General features: G+C 40.6%; 1 protein-coding gene across 1 annotated transcript in view; it reads left to right on the forward strand.

Annotated features, from left to right (window-relative positions):
- Positions 1–3,295: 3,295 nt before the first annotated feature.
- The window catches only part of lrmda (leucine rich melanocyte differentiation associated), a 217,199-nt gene continuing 197,415 nt past the window's right edge, over positions 3,296–23,079 (forward strand). Inside the window, exons 1-2 of the mRNA XM_080482027.1 lie at positions 3,296–3,525; positions 4,900–5,000. Of these exons, the coding sequence (XP_080338153.1) occupies positions 3,484–3,525; positions 4,900–5,000 (143 nt within the window). The 5' untranslated portion in view covers positions 3,296–3,483. The remainder of the gene's footprint in view (positions 3,526–4,899; positions 5,001–23,079) is intronic.

Genomic DNA, 23,079 nt, shown 5'->3' on the forward strand with positions numbered 1-23,079 from the left:
ATATATATATATATATATATATATATATATATATATATATATATATATATATATATATATATATATATATATATATATATATATATATATATATATATATATATATATAAATATGAAAAACTATTTTTTTTAATCAATAATAATTTATTTGTTGGACTGTGGGAGGAAGCCCACATACACACACAGAGAACATCCAAACTCCACACTACATAAATTCCAGGGCCATAATCTGAACCCACAACATTCTCACTGAGGCAAGAGTACTAACCGAGTGTCTTACTGATAACTATAGATATTGGAGAAAAAAGGAATCTCATTCGCTGCTTTACATTCTCCCCATTCTTTATCTGTAATTCATCGATAATATACACTATATATACCAAATTATCCAGGCCCCTGACCATTATACCAACGAGGACTGTATTGTCTGTGGGGATTCATTAAACCTGTTGGACAAGAAGTGCTGGCTTGCAATCCGATCCAGTTCAAAGTCAAAGTTGCTCAATGTGGTTGAACTCCTTGCTCTGTGCGGGCCAGTGGAGCACTTCCAAAGAGAACTCCCCAAACCATGCCTTTATGGTTCTTGCTTTGTGCGCTCTGGGACAGAAAAGTGTGTCCTCCGAACTGTTGTCACAAAGTGTCACAAATGTCTTTATGTGACACACTCGTGGCAACGGGTCTGATCGAAACACCTGAATTCGCTAATAAACTCATGTCATCTGGCGAGAGACGTTCTTTGAGTGTTGACTTTTTACAGCTGCATGACTGTACAGGTGTTTCTATTTATCCATCTCCTATAATGCTTCATCCTGGTCAAGGTTGTTGGAGTCTGGAGTGGATCCAAGCTGACGATGGACGAAGGCCGGACACACCTGGACAGGTCACCAGGCCATTATATTACAAACGCACGCAGACAATCACACGTAAGTCGCCATTTCACCTCAAAGAGAACCTGGAGAAAATCCATGCACACACAGGTAGAACATGCAAACTCCTTAAAAGGTTCCTACTATCTATCTATCTATCTATCTATCTATCTATCTATCTATATCTATAGCTCTGCTGTAATTTTGTAATTTTGCTTGAATATATTTCTAATCATTAGTTGTGAGATGTATTTCATCACTCCAAAACAGACACCTAATGAGTTTTTTGACCAGGATTATAATAAAGTAGTTGCAATGGGCAGACATCACTTAAAGGGGACATATCATGCTAAATCCACTTTTTTAGCCCTTAAATGCATTTTGTTGTATATTTACAGTGTTTAGAAGTACAGAAAAGTTCAAAGTAGTCTCTTCAGGTGCTCCGTTGATATCTTTATATTCTGTTTTGGTCATATTTTGCGATCGGTTTCGATTTTTCTATTCTCTATTACGTTTTTTGAACAATGACGTCACAGTATTCTCAGCGGAACTGCCAAATTAGGACATCGACATTTCGAGCAATCCGCCATTTTTGTTTCTCGCTGCGATTTTGTAGTCCAACCGAAGTTACGAGAGGATAAGTCGAAATGTTCGGTTGTTGGATGTAGTAACCCACAAGCTTCGTTACACCGTCTCCCAGCATCAGAACCTTCTCGAAGTGCCTGGTTGAGTTTTATTTTTCACAGAAATGTACCCACATCTGTGGGTAAGGTCATTTTTGTGTGCGCGAATCACTTTAAGGACGACTGCTTCAACAACCTCCGCCAGTATAAAGAAGGATTTGCCGAAAGACTTGGTCTGATTGAGCGGTCAGTTCCTTCTATCTATGGAGACGACGAACAGAGCACTTCGGTAAGCTGTATATAACGCTATAAAGTGTGATGATAAGACGTCCCTGTCATTGTTTTGTTAGCATTAGCAGTTGCACCGTCTTCATATGTTAGCGCTGTGTGCTCGTTTTAGATTATAATGTAACTTCTGTGTTAAATAGTCGTTGTAATACAGGCAGTATTGTAGTAGTGGGCATGGATGGAGAAGTTAGTGTAAATATAGTAACACACCATTGCGTTACATCCATATGAAGACGTTGTTCTGTAGGTGCATCATCGTCATTTTCATCTCGCTCCGCCGGGTCCGACTCTGGCTCCAACATGTATGGCTGGATGGACAAATCTTCCGTTGTTGACATTTTGTAAATAATGTGTGAATATAAAGTTTCTGCGCCGCTAGATAATTGTATCTGTTCTATCAAACTACAAAGATGGCCGAACAGGGTGACGTTGAACCGAGTATCACCTCTGTAACCTGGAGAGGAGGCGGGGTATGAAGTGTCTCATTTGCATTTGAAGAGACCGCCCCAAAACGAGTTGCTCTCAGAAGCGCATCAGAAAAGGGGTTGAAAAGGGGCCTGTGGAGCTCTAATAATGAGGAATTCAGACCCAAGCATTGCAGTTTCGCGTTGTATAGACCACAACTGTATGATTTATATGTAAAAAGGAAGGATTTAAAAGCATGATATGTCTCCTTTAAAGTGTCCCTTTTCGTTCCTTTTAACAGAAGATACTTTTCAATTTACTAACTCTGAAGACTAGGGATTTACAAGAACTAATAAACTACTCCAGTGTTCTCTTGCAGTATGTGCATACCGTATGTCAAATATAAATACATCTGTAAACAGTGCAAACGAGGTGTGAATGAGCCATTGTTGTGTTAATTAGTGTTACAGGCATACATTATTAAATTTCAGCTTACATTAACGCCATACCCCATTTTATGTCCTATGTGTGTGATAGGTATGTCTTTCTAATCTCATATTTAAAAAAAAAAAAAGCACTGTTGGATTGAAACTTCCAGATATTTTCAAACAACTGAAAGTGAAACGGAGGTACTTGAATAAGCTCAATTGTTTTTAATTTCCTCATAGTAGTCTGCTGAATTGCTTTCAGTGACTTTATTTAGTTCTGAAAATTCAATATTCCCATGCTGAGCAGAGGTGCAACAGTTTTCATGTATGCAACATTCTGTATTCTGTATGTGCTGTGTGACTGACTTCATCATTCCGGCTGATTCCTTAATTGTCGACAGACTTAAAACTGTTTTGATAACTGCATGCGAAAGAGAAATGCCAGACAAATCTACACTCCGTGCATGCAGTTGCAATGTAGTTGATGTGTTTCAGCTTGTATTTAAGCAGATCTGGCAACCCTGCCTGTTTGAAACTCCGTAACTTCTCCCACTATGATGAGATGCACAAGGGAACATTTCTGATTGACATTATGTTTCTTAACACACTCGCAGGTTGGACGTGACGCGGTCACGAGGAGAGGGTGAGATGTAATCTGTCACAAAGTGCACCCACGTATTTCCGCACGATCAGCTGATCGAGGCGGCACGCGGAAGCTGTAAAGCGGATCTGTAGTAGATCCCCAAAGCCTCTGCATCCTCAAACAGCTTCTTCCGATATTGTCAACAGTGGTGTTTAGAGTTTAGAGACATCATTCAGAAAAGAAAAAAAAATTAAAACTACAGCCGTCTTGTCCGCTTCCGGGAGAAAGTTATGGAAAACAACGAGTCGCTGGTCGCTTTGAATGGGACTCAGGTAAGTTTGGAGAAAAGAAAAAAAAACCTAACAAACCTGTTGCAGTTGGGCTTTAACTGCTATTCTCTATTGGAATAACTTCCAGAGAGCAGAATGCATGTGTTAAAGTTCTGATTGTACTTTTCCTCGACATCAGTGGCTGTCATGTGACACACCGAAGCTGACTTTCATTCCTGTAGCCACGCCCACAAATTCAGTGGAAAAACAAGCAGCCCTGTGCAGCAGCATCCTGCCATGCAACTCAAGCTCTGCTATTCAGAATGCAGCCTGATAACACTTGCTCACACTGAAAACAACAGATTTCCCCTGCAGTCCAGCCACAGTGAACAATGCAGTTATAACAAATCAGGGCAACGTTTTCCAGAAAATTGTATTCACTTTTATAAGCAGGGTTTGACATGATGCCACCTGCCTTCTTGAATGCATGTGTGCAAGCCCATGTGTGCTTTTGTATCTTGGGTGAGAGTGGGCATTTTTGGCTTCATTTTAAACCTAGGGATGTCAAACATAAGGCCCGTGGGCCAGAACTGGCCTGCAAGAATCTCCAATCCTTCCTGCCAAGCCACCAAGCAAATGGCAAAAATTTCCAAGAAAACACTATTTAAAAAAACCAACATATTTCTTAAGTGTACCGGACACGACATAACACTGAGATCTGAGCTGAGATATCTGTGATGCTGCTATAAAATATAGCAAACTAGCCTCAGAGCCATGTTATTCAGGTGAGTTTATTAAAAACATGCATTATACAACCTCTGTAAAAAAATGTTTTTACTTTTCACTGTATTTTGCACCAGAAGGTTTCATTAAAATTGCCTTGATTTTGAGATTGTAGTAATTGTTTGGTTTTGTGAAAATATAGACATTTTGATCACGTATACTAAATGTATGAAAGATGTTTAAATGTATAGATTATTATAGCAGTATTTTAGACTCCTGCTTTAAAGTTCTGGCAAATTGGATAATGGAAAGTGCGTCTGCAGCCTTTTCTAGACATAATCTAGAGATAACCTCGATGGAAACAGGTTGTGAACACTTGTATTCGTCCGAAAGACGTGCCTTTTGTTTCACTGTCACATTTTCTGCCACTTCAGTTAATTGAGAGAGTCTCCAACTATGTTTCTGAAGAGCCGCTTTCCTGCTACAACACACCTGATTGTGAAGAAAAGGCTCCTTATTGGGCTTTATTAGGACCATGATGTGACAGACACACTGGATCAAGGTGCATTAAAGCAGACAAAATAAGCAGGACAGGCACACTCCCCAGGACCAAAGTTGAACACCACGAAAACAAACAATTGTGTATGTACGAATCTAAGTAAACACATTATCCATTTTGAAAAAAAAAATCTATCTGTGCTTGCCTTTCTTCAGGTTTCATATATCAGCCATGACTGTAAAGAGATTCCCGACTTTCTTGGGGAAACATATGGTCAGCTGGCGAGACGTCTCGACTTGAGTTTCAATCAACTGAGGTAAGATGATGACCAACATATAATCACCTGTCTGCCTCTCGTGGGGCCCGCCCAGGCCTGGCGTTGACACGCTTTTCAGGTGATCCGATCATGAGTGGCGAGCCCTAAAGACAAGCGTGAACAGGAACGCACCTGCGTCCTGGTCTGGAAGCGACATAGTAGAGGAAGTAACACAATCTGATCTCAAGTGGTTAGCCCGAAACGCACGATGCTGACAAATGTATACAGTCTTTGTCAGGGTCTGTAACACGTGATCAGATTTCCCGAAACGCATGTTAACCGCCGGGTCTGAACAGGCCCTTTGTGTTTGTGATACTGGGAGTCATGTGTCTTTACGTTAGGTGCAATTGATTGAGTGTCCTGAACTTGTAAGGTGGCCAGGATGTCATCAGACCATAAAAAGAGTTGAAAGCTGAGTGTTAGAACGGGGATGTGCCATGCTGGGGGCAGGATAAAAGGCACAATTGATAAATATGACATGGTAATTCAGGGGCAAATAGAAGAAGTTCCTCTGTCAGGACATGAAGGAGCAGCTCGTGGCAGCAGCTTCAGAGGGGGCTGCCATTTCAACAGCAGGACGAGCACAGTCGATCTGGCAAGCAAAAGAGAAGGAGTGATGGCTTTAAGGGACTTTTGTTTCTGATCCGTTTTTATGACTGTCAGGCCATAAAGTCATCTTGGTGTGGTTTCGGTGTCTTGGGGGGGTCACAGTGCCAGGATTAATAAATGACCTGCTCTACCCACTGTGGCACAACCGCTCCTTTAGTTGTGCAGCCCTTTAAGGAGCAGAGTGAACAGTGCTCACATTCTGTCAATGTTGGTGTTTACAGCTCCTTTCACAATAATAAAGCTATTACATACTCCAATATCCTCCCACAGTACAAAACAACATCCACTTTAGGTTATTTAGTGACTCTGAATAGGTGTAATAATGAGTCTGTGGGACATTTAGTCTCTGTGAGTGTATCTTGTGATGGAATGGTGACCTGTTCAGCGTTTACCTCAACTTCAGCACCCGGTCGGATGAAGCAGTATTAAAGTAAGATGGATGCTATGAGCCACAAAAGTGATGGACACTAACATCCAGAGTCTTTCTAAAAACACAACTGACTTTAGAAAGATGGTCCATTTGTTTGTTGCTGGCTCTATTTGCTCATTATAAGACTTTGAATTTCATAAAAGCCACAAAACTGAACGTGTACTTAAATACTGCTAAAGTCCTTTTTCTCTTAACAAACTTTTCTCCACAGTATTGCATCATGTAGAATGCACGTCGGGTGTACAAAACAAGTGTCTTAGTATTACCTCAGAGGGAGTTTAAGCATGTTATGTCTTACAGGGAGCGTTATGAAATCGGACTGAAACAACCCTTAATGTGTGTTGGTTTCAGAGATATCGAGGCTGGCATTATGTTTCTTGCCCTTGAACCTGTCACATTGAAGATTTGATGTCTGGAATCAAATATTTATGCCTCGCATATTACTAATTTATCATTAGTTTTCACTTCGGCTAATCTCAGACGTCAGATATCATTACTGGGCTTCAAAGGCTGGTTTGGGCAGAGAAGTAGTGCAAAAAGTACACAAACCGATCCGGGCTCACGTCAGTGGACTACTGATTGATGGTTTGCTTGTAGGGAAAGTGATCTGCTACACAGTTCTTCATCTTTTTTCTTCTGCAGACATTATGTTTAACAGGCTCACACTGAAAATGTGTTTTTAACCATCAAACGAACAAACAAATATGCCCAAATGAAATGTTATATTTTAGTTTTGATCCAGTTTTCTATTTAAAATCAGTTTTTCCTGCCTTCCACATAACATTTATGCACATAAGTTTAACATTTTTTTAAAGTGACACCACTTGATATTAACCACAATCGTAAACTGTCCAAACACAGGCTCTATATTGAGACGGTATCTATTACCGACCTGCTAATGTGGCTCCTCAAACCTTTAAACCATGTACATGCTCACTGTCAGTAAGAGCCCACGTGACAACACTGGGAGGTCATGCGTGGTCTGAGATGTGCAATTCAATAAGCGGCACAACATGTGATTGTGGGATATGTTAACGAAGGCATAACGACCCCCTGGAAAGTTTAGATACCCGCAAGAATGTCACTAATAGACCCTCTGACACAGCTTACTTACTCTGTGCTGTTGTATTGGTGTCACACTATTGGCACAAACTGAAATACAATTTATTATATCTTCAGTAAGGTACTAGGTTTTATTTGATGCCAAATAGAAGCATTGATACATATCGAAGAAACATCATGTCTTTGGTTATTTGTATATTTTTCATTTCTTTTATTTTTGTATCACTATCACTTACAGATTCTGTCATAATAATATTTTGTGTGTTTTGGATTTTATCTGGACTTTAACAACAGTTTTACCTGGGTTTTTTTTGTCATCACCGGTCATTCTTAATCCACTTTTCTTCTTTTCATTTTAATAATTATTCTTAGTTAATCTTGAAAAATGCTATTTCCCCCCATTCAGGTCTTGTATTTACAGTTTTTTGTCCTTCTTTTTAATTTTTGGTCTTAGAACTGGCAGTATTCCTGTGAAGCACTTTACCTGCATGAAAACTGAATAAAGTTTGATTGATTGCATGTTCAAAGTTGAATAAGTCCTGATGTGATTAATTAGTTGTGATTGCTGATATTTTTTCCCCTCTATATCAATGTGAGGATAAATTTTGTTCATGTAGCGACAATTCCCGTATGAAATAGAGAGGACAAGTCTATCTCGCAGCATCAACATTCAGAATCCTGTCGACGCCGCCTGTCACATAGTAGAGACGTCTGCGCATTGACATCCTGACCTCATTTTAGTGTCAGCTCAAGCAAACCAGGTGTAAGCAGATGCACACGTTGGTTAAACTCGGTGGACTGCCTTCAGGATCGTGCTCCTCTTCATGCTGCTCCACTCAAATGGAGAGGGAGACATTGCCAGGGTCTGTTGTCGCTAATATGCTTCTTTCTGTCATTTCAATTGACAAGGCTCATCCAGCAGCCTGACAATGAGTCACAATGAGAAGAGAGGTACTGGCACCGGTTGCAGCCGAGTCATATGTGCTTTTTTTTTTCTTTCTTTCTTTTTTTTTTTTTTGTGGGTTTGTGGATGCTCCGTGCGCGCGCTCACTCGCTCGCTTGCGTTGTTTGTGCATCTGTCTCTGTGAGCATAACAGTGAGTGGCTGGGCAGGTAATGGCAGGATGAAATTATGGTCGTGGGCTGTCACACCCACACCTCTCCCTTCTGTGTGCCGTGGTGTCATCCTGTCTCATCAATGTGTTGAGAAGTGTGGCTCACAGTGAGATTTCTGTCTCAGCACGGGCTCGGTTGGTATTGTATTGTCCACTTTGTTCCAGGTCAGGTGTGTGTACAGTGCAGCGAGGGGGCATGTGCAATGTTGACATGAATTTCCTCTGTGACTGCAGTGCACTTTCGCTGCCTGCATCTGTTACATGCAGTGTTGTCACATTGGACGCATGAGGATTGCAGGAGACACATGCCTGTGACTCACAGGAAGAACTCGAACAATGTTACAACAGTGATGCCTTTCTTCAGAAAAACTGACAGAATCCGATAAACAAGTCGCACAATAACATTTGTGAAACCTCAAGCCTGTGCTCTTAAAAAAAAACACACACACACAAAAAAACTCGGTTCTGATTGAACTTGTCAAAAATGCCACGCTTACTTAAGATATGCTGCAAAATCAAGAAGAATCATTGTCGTGAAGAGATGCAGTCAGTTTTTGACACAAATTGAAAGTTTGTGTTTTGTTATGCAATCGTTTGTAGAACATTGACACATTTCAAGTCAAAGGGCTAAAACAAGGATTTGTTTCCAGGTACTGTCTTTTAAAAATGACCAGTGTAATCACTCACCAGAACAGGAGACTTGGGGAAACTGTTTTATTTGCAATCACTGTAACCAGCAGATGAGTTTCTCTGAACAGGAATACAATGCAAATGCAATGCAAAGTGTTGAAGTTTGAATTGACCTGCATTGTGCAGAGATTTGTCACAACGGCATGGAATTGGGAAAAAATATTGGACAATTTGGTTGGAAAGGCATTTAGAGTGATGCACATGTTCTGTGAGAGTCATCTCAGCTTTGATACGAAGGTCTAGCATTACATTCAATCCAGCAAAATATCATGGAACTTGATAAAAAAAACAAAAAAAACACTTACAGCTCTTGTTTAGATCACTCCCATATGTGTCTTGGAGTACGCCAATGAAATGAAAAGAACTTTGATAGAAAGTTGGATTATTATTTCACTGGAAATCCTTTTGTCCAATAGTAAGAGGTCAACCCCTGTGATTGGATACTCACTATAAAAGGCAGTGGTGCACATATTATAGCTCCAGGTTTAGAAGTTTGCTTTTAGCAAAGAGAACACCTATAATCACAAAGTATGACAGGATGATTCCTTCTTCCTTAATGTTTTCAACTATATTAAACAGACGTAGTTGTGATGAGTACCACCGGCCTTGTGTCTAAAGAGTTTCTATTGGCGAGAATTCACACTTTTTTTTTGTTTCCCCTCTTTGTCAATGTATATTGTTGTGCCTATATGAGACGATGGAATGTGCACCGTCCATATACTGTAGGACACAGTCCAATTTCCTCAATTGACAAACCTAAAAAAGCCTCTTTTTTTTTTTTTCCTCAGGAAAGAATGTACTGTTTTAAATGTACTGTTTTAAATGTACTGTTTTGTAGCAGTTGTTCTCCGCTCCACTGGCTTCAGTTTTTGTTGTTTTGATCCCAGAATATATGAGGAGTGACTCGGTGACTTGCCCAAAAATATCCAATGTCTTGGGACCGACAATTTCATGGTAAAGATGGTGGAAATAACGAGTGCCTGGAGGAGCCAAAGTTTTTGGGATATGGTTCTTCTGGTTTGCAATTCATTTTGAAGGCTAAATGGGGAAAAAGGATGCAGAGGTGAAACTTCATCTCTATCACGATTTTATAGGGCAAATTGTGAAAAACCTCCTGTTCATGCAATGGGGGCAGTACTTGATGCACATCTGTGACATGTACACATTTCAGTCCATAATCAGATTTCTTTACATATGTATTATTGTCAAAACCTCTGGTGTTGTCTTGTTGAACCTGGCAACACCTACAGTAAATTTGTCAGTCCAATTATCTCCTCTTCACTCTAGAGGTTGCTCTTCATGGACTTTCTGCACATGAGCAGATGTAAAACAATGGAATTAATCAGTTATCCGAACATGTAAAATAAACTATTGTGGAAAAATCTGGTGGTGTTAATGTAATTTCTCATACAGAGAATATCACACTATACTGTTTACATCATAATTCTAATTACCTGATAACCCCAATAAAAGGATGATGATCGAATTTTCAAATCAAAATGGCTGCTCTTTAATCGTTATATTTACTTCACATAAGTTGTACTACCTACAGTCAAAGTTAATGATAAGACGGTTGATATTCATGGGTTGACAAGTTTTCTTCGGTTTGTGTAATATTTTAAAAGTGCGCTCTTTCATCTCGTGATAGAAGTGCCTCAACCCATTACAGTACGTTTTACTGTTGGTCAGGTTTTTACTCAATGCCTTTCAAAAATGGAGCTTTAAAAATTTCGGATCACATCGACATTTAATTTAGTTGTTAACCTAACCGGGCCCACATCCAACACTCTTCACTATATGATCTGAAACACTGACATTCCTCTCTGGTATACTTAACAGAATTTTATGTAGCAGATGAACCCCTGACACTAGACTTTTAAGTCAAAATTCAAACTGCCATTAAGAAAAGATGAGCCCATATTGGACTTCATCACACACATGCAGCTACTATACGTGTGTGTGTGTGTGTGTGTGTGTGTGTGTGTGTGTGTGTGTGTGTGTGTGTGTGTGTGTGTGTGTGTGTGTGTGTGTGTGTGTGTGTGTGTGTGTGTGTGTGTGTGTGTGTGTGTGTGTGTGTGTGTGTGTGTGTGTGTGTGTGTGTGTGTGTGTGTGTGTGTGTGTGTGTGTGTGTGTGTGTGTGTGTGTCTCGGGGTAGGCGCTCACCCAGGCCATGTTGGTGATGGCAGGCGTTTTGCATTTTAATGACAAATCAAGTATGCTAACTCGCATTTTAAAACGAAAGTGTCGCCCGGCTGTCAAAATGAGATGTAAGTAGTCTGATGAAAAGAGAACAAAGAAGACAAAGTAGGGAGGCCTGGTACACTGAGAAATGAAATAAAACCTTGTATGGCCTGTCAACTGTGTCGTTTTATATTCATATCTAAGAAACATTATAGTATTACTCCGCTGCTCAAGCCTCACTCATCTGTCTCCTCTAATTCGTCACAGGCACCGCTCCGTCTTTCAAGTCGCTGTATGTCAACACGAGAAGGGGCCTGCTAATTGACAAATGAGTGTCACAGACATCAAGTGTTCCTTTTCTATCCGAGCTAGGTAGAGTCTGCCTGTTTGATGGTGAGGAGAGGAGGAAGAGGAGGAGGGGTGTGGGTGGTGGTGGTGGTGGTGGTGGGGGGGGGGGGGGTTGGAGTGCTATTGGCAGAAGCCCAGTAAGAGGCATTAGACTGGCCTCTGAATGAGAAGTGACAACAGGAAGAGAGCCTGTCATTGTCTTGCCTAAGTGTTCAATCTGCGGAGATGCCGGTATGCAGATAAAGTGTCAGTTAGGAGGAGAGGATATGAAACACTGGCAGTATGAAGTCCTCAAATCACTTAACTGGGAACGTTGTGTGTGTGTGTGTGTGTGTGTGTGTGTGGTAATAGTGGCGACACACTCTGTTCTGCCCAGGAAATATATTCCATATCCGATCTATCAGGCCTGTTTAGGCCCATATTCTAGGATAACCTGATCTGTGTCTTATAAATTAAGGAGTATGCAGAGCTCTGCCAACACTGAAATTCAAACCGGATAGACGGAAGGGACACGGCCGTATAGGAAATAACTTATTTATATGAACGACATTGATATTTTGTATCATTATTTAGTGGCGGGTGGGAAAATAAACTCCAACCTTTTTTAATTTTCACTGGGATGTAAATGATTTACTACCCGGTGGAAAAGAAATGTCAGGGTGACAGAGAGCTGAAGATGTAATGCTTAATGGATGGCTTGTCTTATTCCTCCATTTCCCCCGGTTTTTACAAACACTCCCCGTATTGCTCAGGACAGGCGAAACGATGGCATCAGAGAGTGTTGGGAGGCTTCATTGTATTTCAAGTGAATGAAATGAGGTCATCTAATTGGTAATGTCTTCAGATATATATATATATATATATATATTTATAACATGAATGTTCAACTTTTGTGAAGTTTTGTTTGAAATCGCACCTGTCTGTACTGCATTTCGTCTTTTATTTCTCTCCGCTGAAGCAGGCGGTGGGCTTGTTGCTTTTTGTTTTCAGGTTGTCCATTAATAGATACAACGGTACGTCCCATTCACATCAAGGTGAATTCTTACAAATCTTCCCTGGGAACTTCTTCGTATTTTCACACGTGTTCGCTCTCATCTAAAAATGAACTGGTCAAGGTCACTGTAACCTCACTAGTGTCACCTTTATTTTGGCGTTTCACTTTTGCAGAATATCACAATCTTGATGTTCACGTTATATATTTGAACTTCATTTAAAGTGGCTTACGTTAAACATATTCGCTCAAGCTTATGAGGGCATCATTTGCTTTTAAACACAACATCTCGTGACGACCTTGGATTTACTTGCTGAGGTTTCTATGGCCACTGTTGGCCTGATTGTGTGATTACTGTATGTCATGAAAGCTTACTTTAAACACCTTTTGTTGGACTTATTAGCAGTCCAACATGCAAGTAAGTTGACACTATCATATTCCAAACACAAATACCGGCACTGGAAAATTACTTTTTTTCTTTATATCTGCTCCTTTGTGATGAAATAATGAGGTTATGATACAGACCTGGCCTGGGAACAGCTAATTATTATAATTAATAGGGTTTACATTCAAACCAAAACTTGACTGTCTCATAACACATTATGGTTGTATGAGGAGCCTAAATGCAGAGATTTGTATCAATGTCCGATTATTCATGGACCTGACTGTATATTAAACATTATTAACATTAATTCCAGCTGTAACTTAGCAGTACGTTTAGTTTCTGTGTCGTACGTGTGCAGCATTGTGTCCTTATTTCAGATGGAATTCAAATTCCCCTCGTGCTGCAGTTTGTAGATATATTGCGTAATTCAATAAACCAATGGAGCTTATAAAATGTGGTCTTTGTCATGTAAATCCAAGCATTTCTTTTTTCCATTTATTTTTCTAAACATATGGCTTGTTTTTGAGCTGAGGGAATCTTGCAGTAAGGAGTTTAGAGCATTTGGTGAATACTATGAAGAACAGAGGCCACTGGAAGATTTATCAATGTACTCATCTGGACTGATGGATTGAAAAAATAGAGCTGTGTGCAATATTCTAGTTTAAAACGGTAAGCCATATGAAACTCGTTTTGTAAAATTCTCAAGAAAAAACCCCACAAGGCCACAGAGTCGGGTACTAATTGAAACTTAAAACTTATATCATTTGAAACAATACTGCTGCTGTGGTATTCTCACTTATATGCTGTATATATTTTTTTTTAATTGGAGTATCCAATGTAATGCATAAGACCAAAACTACCATTGATCTCCACCATCCGGTACCAAAAACACTGAAGAATCTCTGCTAAATGATGACAAAATCAGTATTTTCTAATGTTGTCATGTTGCCATTCTTATTTCGAGCAAGCCATATTACCATGGTAACAAACCGTCTTTGACACCCGTCCTTAACGTTGCCCATGGCGCTGCAGAAGAAGATGTGTGGGTTATGCGTATGCCCATTTTAATCATAACAAAGAATTGTGTCAGTGATTGAAACATTGTAGCCCACGAATGTGGTGTTGGTATACTGTACTATAAAACTGTGGAGGAAACGACGTCACACTCTGATGCAGTAAGAATCAGAAACCCAAGGATTTAGTTGGATTTCTGAAATTCAGTTCTAATAACCTATTGAGAGGCACAAATTGGTTGCTTTGGAGTGACATGATTATGCATATCATGATAACCATTGTATTATGTCATGTATCTTCTCACTCAGAGAAATACTTGAATTTTTATTGATGGTGGGAATAAGTAGCTTATCAAAACCATTTAACACATACTAAGAGATATATTAATGTTAAATTTATGGCTCCCCCTTCAACAGCAGTCTTAGTTTTTCATGTGGCTCATCTGGAATATTAGCTTCCTCTATTAGGTAAAGATTGGTCCAATCTTTGACAGTTTCACTTTTTTTTTACCCCCCGTCTTTTTTAGGGATTCTGTCCTGGATACACACTTTAACAATAAATTGGTAATCTGCAGTCCAACGCTATCCTTGCTGGAGCTTCTTGAGCGCCACGGCTAACGCGGCACTCGCACCATTCTTTATCTGTAGACGTGGTGTGAGACAGTCAGTCTATCAGGTTTCCTTTACCCCAAGTATAACATATAGAGTATAAATCTTTATCTCACTGTTAAACACAACAAAAGGCCACAGAGCCGTCACTGTCAGGAGCTGCCATCAGCCTTCCAGAGCATGCCTTCTCTCGCCTTCAATCTGAAACCATCTTGTGGTTCAGGGTTGTGAATGGAAGGGAACATCTTTATGTTCCTTTTGTTCACATTATATATACTGGGCAGTGATGCCATTCCTTTTATGACTGCGTCACATTTTTATTGTACATCCCAAGACGGATGGCGTGCCACTGACACGGAGATTTACAGGCCTTCAGCTTGCAGTGGCAGAGCTTTAGAAGGGCCTGCTGACATCTAGCCAACACTTTGGAGGAGGAGAATAAAAGCTGACATTTTATTGGCTCTAAGAGAGAGAGAGAGAGAAGAGTTGGGTTTGGTGGGGGGAGAGAAGGAGGAGGAGGAGGTAAGACTGAGTTTGGGGGAGGAAAGAAAGGAAAAGAGATTCAGTTTTTTTTTACTTTGTATTTTTCAGCACTGCCAGCTGTCATGGGGACTTTGCTAAAAAGAGGGGATTTATTGGGTATTATTTAGAAACTTGTCAGCGGTAATGACTACAGCTATGATTTCAATTATCACCCACTAAATATAGCTTAATTCACTGCCTTGCTGGCCATAATGAGCCATCCTGACATAATTTTTCAAAAATCCGATACCATGCTATTTTAATATTTTATGTTGACCACTGATTTGATTTTCCTCCCTGGTGCTTGACATGTGGCGAGGTCCCCACTCCCTCATGCGCAGTTGGATAGTCAGAGCTATTGAGTTCAAAGCTGTCCCAGGGATATATTTTTTCCATTGACAGAAATCCAATTAGTTTTAGTACACAGTCTGGCTGAATAAAAAGGGTCTTAAAATCTACAATATGTTTCCTTAGCGTTTTAGCAGAGTGCAAAGCCAGTGATGGATCTTTATGATTTGAACTGATGGGGCCCAAGCGGACATATTCCCTTTTCTATTTTGGCAAGTGAAAAACAAACTATCCATATGTCTTCCTCATTTTGATGGGCAGAGCAGAGCCTTTTGATATTGCACAAACATCTACTGTACGGTGCACGCACTGGCTAAGATCTTGACTCTCCTACATATTTAAACACGTATTAAATACTTTACAACTACTACACAAATTCTGCAGAAACACCATGTAAATTTGAGAGTGGGGAAAAAGTCAGATGTATAATTCATTAATGACATGTTTAGTAAGTAGACCATTTGGGGAAAGTTAATGTGTACTCAGGTTTTGACATGAGGGTGTGCATTTTGAAGCGAACATTAAAAGGGAGATGATTAGGACTGGCACTCGGCTGTCAATTACACGCCTGCTGCTTGAAGTTGAGATGAATTTTAATAATTGTGAAGTTGAATCCTTCTGGTAAGTCCTTTTCCCCGTGTGACGGTTGTTTGAAAGTACCCAACACACACAAAGTCACTTAGGATACCTGCCAACCGATAGGATCTCTGTGCATGCGCGTTTTCAAATTTAAACTAAACAAAACAAAGAGACTCATTCTCGAAGGCACAACTTGTGTCGTCCCCAGCCTCGCACACAAACACTGTTTATGTTCGTCCCATCACATTTAGCCATTTTTCTAGATTCATGATGTAAGCAACTGGAAGGCATGGAACATATTAGAACCGCGCATGGAGAGGAACAGCCATACTTCCACTTCCCTTGGCCAAATCCCAGATGCAAAAAGGGGAAAATAGAGGTTTGGAGCCGGTTTTGGATGATGAACAAAGGAGCTTCCTTTGGTATGGTCGAGGCAGTTTTGGTCGCTTCATGGCTTTCAATCTCCCACAGTCTTTCCTAAAGGGCCCAGGGGTGAAAAGTGAAGACAGATACATGCGTGTGTCCGTGCCAAGATTTGAGAGGATGATTGCAGTCTTTTGCTGTGTTTCGAGTTTTAGGGGATGATTTTTTAAGAAGGCTTCATGATGAATGTTGTCAGTAGATGAATAAATCCTATGGCCATAAAATGCAGTTGGAAGCTGTTGGAAGAGATAGTCTCACGATTACTTAAAGAGCCGGCTCTCACACGTTCACACGTTGGCAAGGCGAAGGGCCTGATATAATAATCTTTTAACCTTCGTAATTTGAGTCAGGTTTAATCATAGTTTGCGACTCCTGATGTGACAAACTACAGTACATACAGGCCTTCTTAAATGCGTGTTCTGCAATTTCGGGCCTCTAACACCCTCAATGGGTGAGTCCTTACTTCTTTTTTGTTTCTGCCCTGGAAGAACGCTTAAACCGTCTCTGGCCCTTAGACAGCTGTGCCACATTCTCGGCACAGCTGTAACTCATTTCCTGTTTCCATTTTAGATAAACCTACTCGCATTTTTCACAGCTTTCACTTTAAAAAAAAAACCCTGACTGTCCTTCCAAGTTGCCATCTCAAGAACTTGTTGGTCAGACGTGCAAGATTGTGTCTGAGATATCAGCTGCTACGCTCCGACCCCGCTGAACTCTTCTCTCCCCGCCTTGTTTACAGTCTGCGTTTGCTCGTTCCATTTGTGAAGAATAAGTTTAGATAACTGTAGTTGGGAATGAGCTCAGAAATCAAGGCGAGCTATGGTTCTTTTGAGGCAACATCTGACATCCATCAGCATGGAAATATGTTTTAATGGTCAGGCGGGCTGCAAGACATCAGTAAGCTGTTGCCTCACTTTTCCACCCAGGGACATATTGAGATAAGAAACAGTGACGGCATGTTTCATGTCCATGCTTCTGACACGTCTCTGCCGGAAAACTACAAGGAACAACCCTACCATTTTGAGGCCAGCCGGCTGTGTAGTACAGTATTCTTATGCTCTGTTTTCCCTCTTAAAACGCTGTTTATCCATTAGGGTGAATGCTAAACTCCCATCATAGTGGTTCTACTGCAGGCTGCTGACTGCACTATTAGCTGACAGTACGATTATGTGAACAACAGACCAAGCAGCCTTCTGATCTCCTCTGTCTGTCCAGACGTTTGGTGATGTTTAAGAGTTTATCCCCAGCGGTAATGGTGAGATAGCTTTTGTACTGGGGGCACTATAGAGTTTCTTTATTTTCTCCCTCTGTCTGGATCCCAGGCCCCTGGGTCCTCCAAAGCTCTGAACATGTCTGTACTCAGATGTTTCAAAACACCAAACGGCAGAGGAAGAGGAGGAAAAGGAGGAGGCAGAGGAGAAGGAGGAAGACGGAGAAGGGGATGAAGGGGAGACGAAGGGAAATGGGAGGAGGGCGAGGAATCCTCCCAGGGACAAAGTGTACATGTACGAGTCGACCAGGCAGAGAGGCCCAACAGGGTCTGCAGACTTGTGATCTGAGGGCCGTTTGTGTGTCAGTCAGATCAAAGTCGGTGGAAGGGAAGGTGAAATCCCTTTACTTTCTCTGACTGTGGAAACCCTTATTGGCAGCTAGGTAAAAGGAGTGAGTGAATAACAGGGGGCTGCAGAGAAATGCTTCAACTTGTGATGGTTTTCATTGTTTGGTATTATTTATTTTTTGTGTGTATTTCTCCAAATAAATCCTTTCTGAGACAGGTTTATTCATACGACTTCAGGCTCATTGTTCTTTTTGGATTGTATTTAAAATATATACATTTAGCTTTTACCAGCAGGAGAGATGGATTTTTGGGGGGTTTTGTTGGTTTTTTAATTAAAAGATAAAGCCATTTGCTTAGTTATGGAGAACAGATTCCAGTGTTTCAAGATTCCAGTTTGAAACACCATTGATGGACCTCAAGAACTTCACCTATGCTGAATGGGAGCAGGAGCATATCAAAACACTGGGACATAGTGCTCCTCACAGAGAGATATATTCAAAGTAACTTTTACATTTTTTAATTTTTTTTAAATTTTAGAATAAAGACAAAACCTTCATATAAGGTGTATATATCCCGATAAAAGCTGCAATGTTTGGAGGAACATTTGGACTGTTCATCCTATTTTTTAATACTGTATGTTTACCGGTCTTCATCCAATAACTGTGACCCTGGTATGTCTTTGTAAATCGTGATGGGAATACTTGTAAGAGAAGATTGATTGACTGTCAATCCATCACTGTCAAGTTTTTATTAAAGAAAATGCAGGTGAAAATGTCAACGTTGAACAGAAGCACATGTAGCAGCGTTAATGCTTAGAAGATCAATATGCACCGTTGTCATTAATCATACCAAATAATCACACCGTTAATAGTAAAATCCATGCTTTAATCTTCAGTTCCGAGCCAGATAGTCTCACGCGTAGAATCAGTATTCATAATAATATGAAACGTCTTCGCCTCTCGTGATTTTCTTGTCTTCACATTGTGCTTTTAGTTTGCGCCTAAATCTCATAATTCTGTATCAATAATTGTATTCAATGTATTTTGGAATTGTTTATTGTAAAAGAAGTTTTCAACTTGACTTTATCGGCTTACAGTAATATCCACCTGTCAGTTTTAATGGGCTACAGATGAGGCTCTACGATGGTTTCAGTCATTAAACCAGAGCCAAAATGTTAAATACATCGACACTAAATACCACTACATATTCAGTTATAGCATAAACCTAGAAGTGCGTAGTTGCCGCCATCTGGAGCACCACAATACGAGGGTGCAATGATAAAGGTAATTATCAAAACCCAGGTGAACATACATACAGTAGATGTGCATGCATGTATATATATGTGTGTGTATATATATATATATATATATATATATATATATAAGTGTGTGTATTTATTTATATATAAACACACACACACACACACACACACACACCTGTTCGTTCTACAGACTTGCAAGACAGTCCGTCATTCACTCACCCTCTCATGCTGGGAACACGCAGTGAGTGTATCCTTCCATGGGCCCGGCTGTTTAAATTAATTATTAGTTTTATAGCAAACCCTGAGGCCTTGCACAGGCAGCTAATCCCTGCAGAGGGCTAATCCGACCCCACGTTACAGAAAATCAATGCCGGTCTTTGGTGTAGGCATGCCATCAGGGCACGGGGACACATGTCAGACAGGCCTCCTGATTTTTTCATGAGGTGTGTTTTTTGAAGTGGTTGAGCCAGTGGAGGATGCTCGGGGTGGACAGAATTGAAAAGAATATCCGGAAGCAATAGGGAGGAGGGGGAAAAAAAAGAAAAAAAAAAAAAAAAAGGGTTGTATGACCAAATTTCTCATGGGGTGGTGGTGATGCAAGTGTGTGGTTTTTGTGAGTTATTTTAGCTGAAAATTGAGATAGAAACAAGGAGAAAACCCGGACTGTCACGAGTTCTGTACTTTGACAATGATAGTCTCTGTGCACAAAGCTCCGATTTATTATTTGCAAATCAGGCTGAAACTAATAAAAAAACCACTCCTGTATTTATGAGTAGCTTGAAACTGTTTTGTCTCAGTCACATTGACCTTCTGTCAACCCCTGCGGTGATAGATGCGTGTGGTGGACGAGTGTCCTGCAGTCACCAAGGATTGGAAGGGATTCTGTTTGCAGTCGCTGGCTTTGGATCAAGTCGTCTGAGTTATGTCACGCTCACTGTTTTCACTGGTTTGGTGGCTGAGGAGTGGTGCCTGTCGAGTCTCGCTGTAAACATCAGGCTCCGCTGTTTTTCTGATGACTTGATGAAAGGAAGGGATTGGAACAGTCATTTTGAAAACGTCAATTTGTGTCTTTTTAGTAATAAATCTTTTCTTATGACCCAAAATGAGAACATCCTATTTCGCCTTGGCAATGATGCAGACAGTCTGTGATTTGAGATCAGTTTAATATCTTGTCAGATTTGATACATGGTAAAAATTGAAGCTACCATTCATTTTCTTTTACTCTGTCAGGGTTTAATACCATTCAGAGACGATATGAATATTTCTCATTCCTCAGTCTCATTTCATATTCTCAACTGTCTGTCAGTAATTGGAGGAGAAAGAGAGAGAGAGAGATGATCTGACCCAGTCCCCTACTTTTTCACACCTCTCATTCTGCCTATTAGTTTTGTCTTTCTCTCGCTCTCTCTCTCTCTTTCCCTTTTCTCTTGCTCTCGCTCCTTCTCTCTCAATGAGACTGGCAGCTGAAGATAATAGCTTTCATAATGTGGGGGAGCTTCATTCCAAGCTCTTCTGTGTTTCCCTTTATGAGAGAACAAAAAATGTCGAGCCCAGTCAGTCTATTCATTTCTTCTATTGGGAGATTAATGAGAGGAACAGTGTAGTCTCAAGCCTTTTGTGGCGGGCTTCAAGGAGGACTCGTGTCTGTTCGCCTGCAGAGTTCACACTGGCTGGCATCCGTTTCCGTTTACAGTGTGGCACTCGATTAGGGAGGCGAGTACATGATCAAAAACTATATGCCGCAATTATCTCGTCATTTGTTGCCAAACTTGTTTAACGCAGAGGAAGTGATCAGATGTGGTCTTGTGTGTAAAAAGTGTTCCGTCAGCTCATCTCATTGTGCCTTTTTTACCTCGCTGGGCAGTACTTTTTGGAGTGTTTGGAGCATCTGATCAAAAGATGGGGTGTTCATGAAGTGAAAGCTTTGTGGTCTGACTGTGGCTCTGGTGGAGGAGGCCACTAATGAGGAAATGACGTACGCTACTTGGAAAATCTTGTGTCTTGTCATGAGATCGGTGGGTTTGACGCTTTGCGTCCGACTCTCCTCCACAACACAGCGAGGCATTCATGCTCAGGAGGATGAAATATCATAGCTCTTTCATCATTCAGGATTTGCTCAACAGTTCTTTTTTTTTTTTTTTTACTTCATTTCAGTTTAATGTTTGTATAACATTGTATGTGTTGATAATGCATTGAATATATGATTTAGTCTAACATATGGCAGTGACAGTGACGTGAAGATGAACTTCAGGCCTTTGCTACTGTGTTCTCATCTCAGTTGCATGTTTTTGGACTGTAGATTAAAAACACAATGAGAATGTGCAAACCCCACATAGAAAAGTCCCAAGGCCGGATTTAAACTGTGGATGTTCTTGCTGTGAGGTGACAGTGTTCACCACTGCAGCACCATGCAGGCCTGTTTCTAAATACTCTTGTGAGGCCAACAACTGTGACATTTTCTCCAACGTGACAGACACTGCAAACAGAATAAAATTGTAAAAAAAAAAATTCAATTAACTCCTTCCGGGTGCGGCTACGCTTGTGCAAAGACTGAACTACCTGTACGCATGCACGCGTATACTGTGTATCTGCTCTCTTCACTCCGTATGAACCCCAAAATATAATCCAAACAGCTAAAAATCTAAAGTCTTTTGAGCTCAAATCTACATTTGCTAACTTCTCTTAGTCCATTACTGTGATTAAGGAAAGCCTTTGTGTTGCTTTCTTTCTTCCTTCCTACAAAAAAAATAGGTGACGGGAAAAGCTGACAGTAAACCGGCTGCTTAAGTGCATGTAAATGCAGTGACTGTCACTCACTGCTGCTCTCAAGTTTACTGTGTAGGCTTGTGAAGAATTACTTTATCCACATATCAGCACTGCATACCCTGTCATTTACTTTTCTTTCAAATAATTATTACTTTGTCATCCTGAGCTGGGACGTCAACCTTTCATTCGTAACAGATATTCTGGCTTTACGTCTAAAACTCCTCCAAAGGTGAAAACAACTGAGAGCGTTTTGATTTAGTCGAAGTGGCTGCAAGTGTGTGTTGAATATTTGCAGCCACGTTATCCTATCTTTATGAGATTTCCCCGATCGTCCCTGACCCAGGCTGCTCAGTCATGGCGAATGTTCTAAACACAACTTTTCTACTTCTTTTAAGTTTGAACCAACTTTGTAATCGTCTCCGAGCTTCTCTGGCGAACCTTCGTTAAAGATGAAATTCCCAGTGTAAACAGTCGGTCTGTACGACTGCCTAAAGTTGGGGAAAAAGTAAAAGAGGAAATATCGGAGAAACTTTGTCTTTCCCTCCTATACGTAGACGACAGATTTGTGTATTCGCTGTACATGGCTTTGATTAAAGGTTTTGAGAGAGAGGAGACATTTCTTTTGCTTTATGACTCCCCGTGCCAGCTTGGCAGCGGCACTAGCATTTAAATGCCCATTAACAACCTTTTAACTGTCAAGATCTTTTGAAATATGGATATTTGCTTTCCTCGCTGCTTCAGAGCCACCAAAATTACTTTTAATAGCACAAGTGTTGGTATTTAATGTGTTCCTTCATGAGCGGGAGGCTAGCTTCATGCCGTTCTAGTGCGAAGGTTTGCCAATGATGTCTGATTAGGAGTGCGAGGGGAGATTAATAGATGTTTCTTCCCCCCATTTGTTATCACTCTTTTAGTCCATTGACTGACTACGGCGTGTGATAAATAGAAGGAAGCCTCTGCATTTCCTGAGTGTGACACTATCTATCTACTCGTCAGCCCTGGCCTGTGTTGATGCGATGTCTCCTTTGACAGCACATCCAAAGTCAGCTTCCCAGTCCTGTGCAATTTCAGCAGCAGAGGGAAAGGTGTTTAGGATCTGCATTTTAATCCCGGCCTGTTTAATGTTTGCCCCCTGACAATCTGGGCCAGACATCATTTTAATGGTATGTACAGTGATAAAGCCAATAAAA

Source organism: Lipophrys pholis, assembly GCF_963383615.2.
Source record: "Lipophrys pholis genome assembly, chromosome: 15".
Classification (NCBI taxonomy): domain Eukaryota; kingdom Metazoa; phylum Chordata; class Actinopteri; order Blenniiformes; family Blenniidae; genus Lipophrys; species Lipophrys pholis.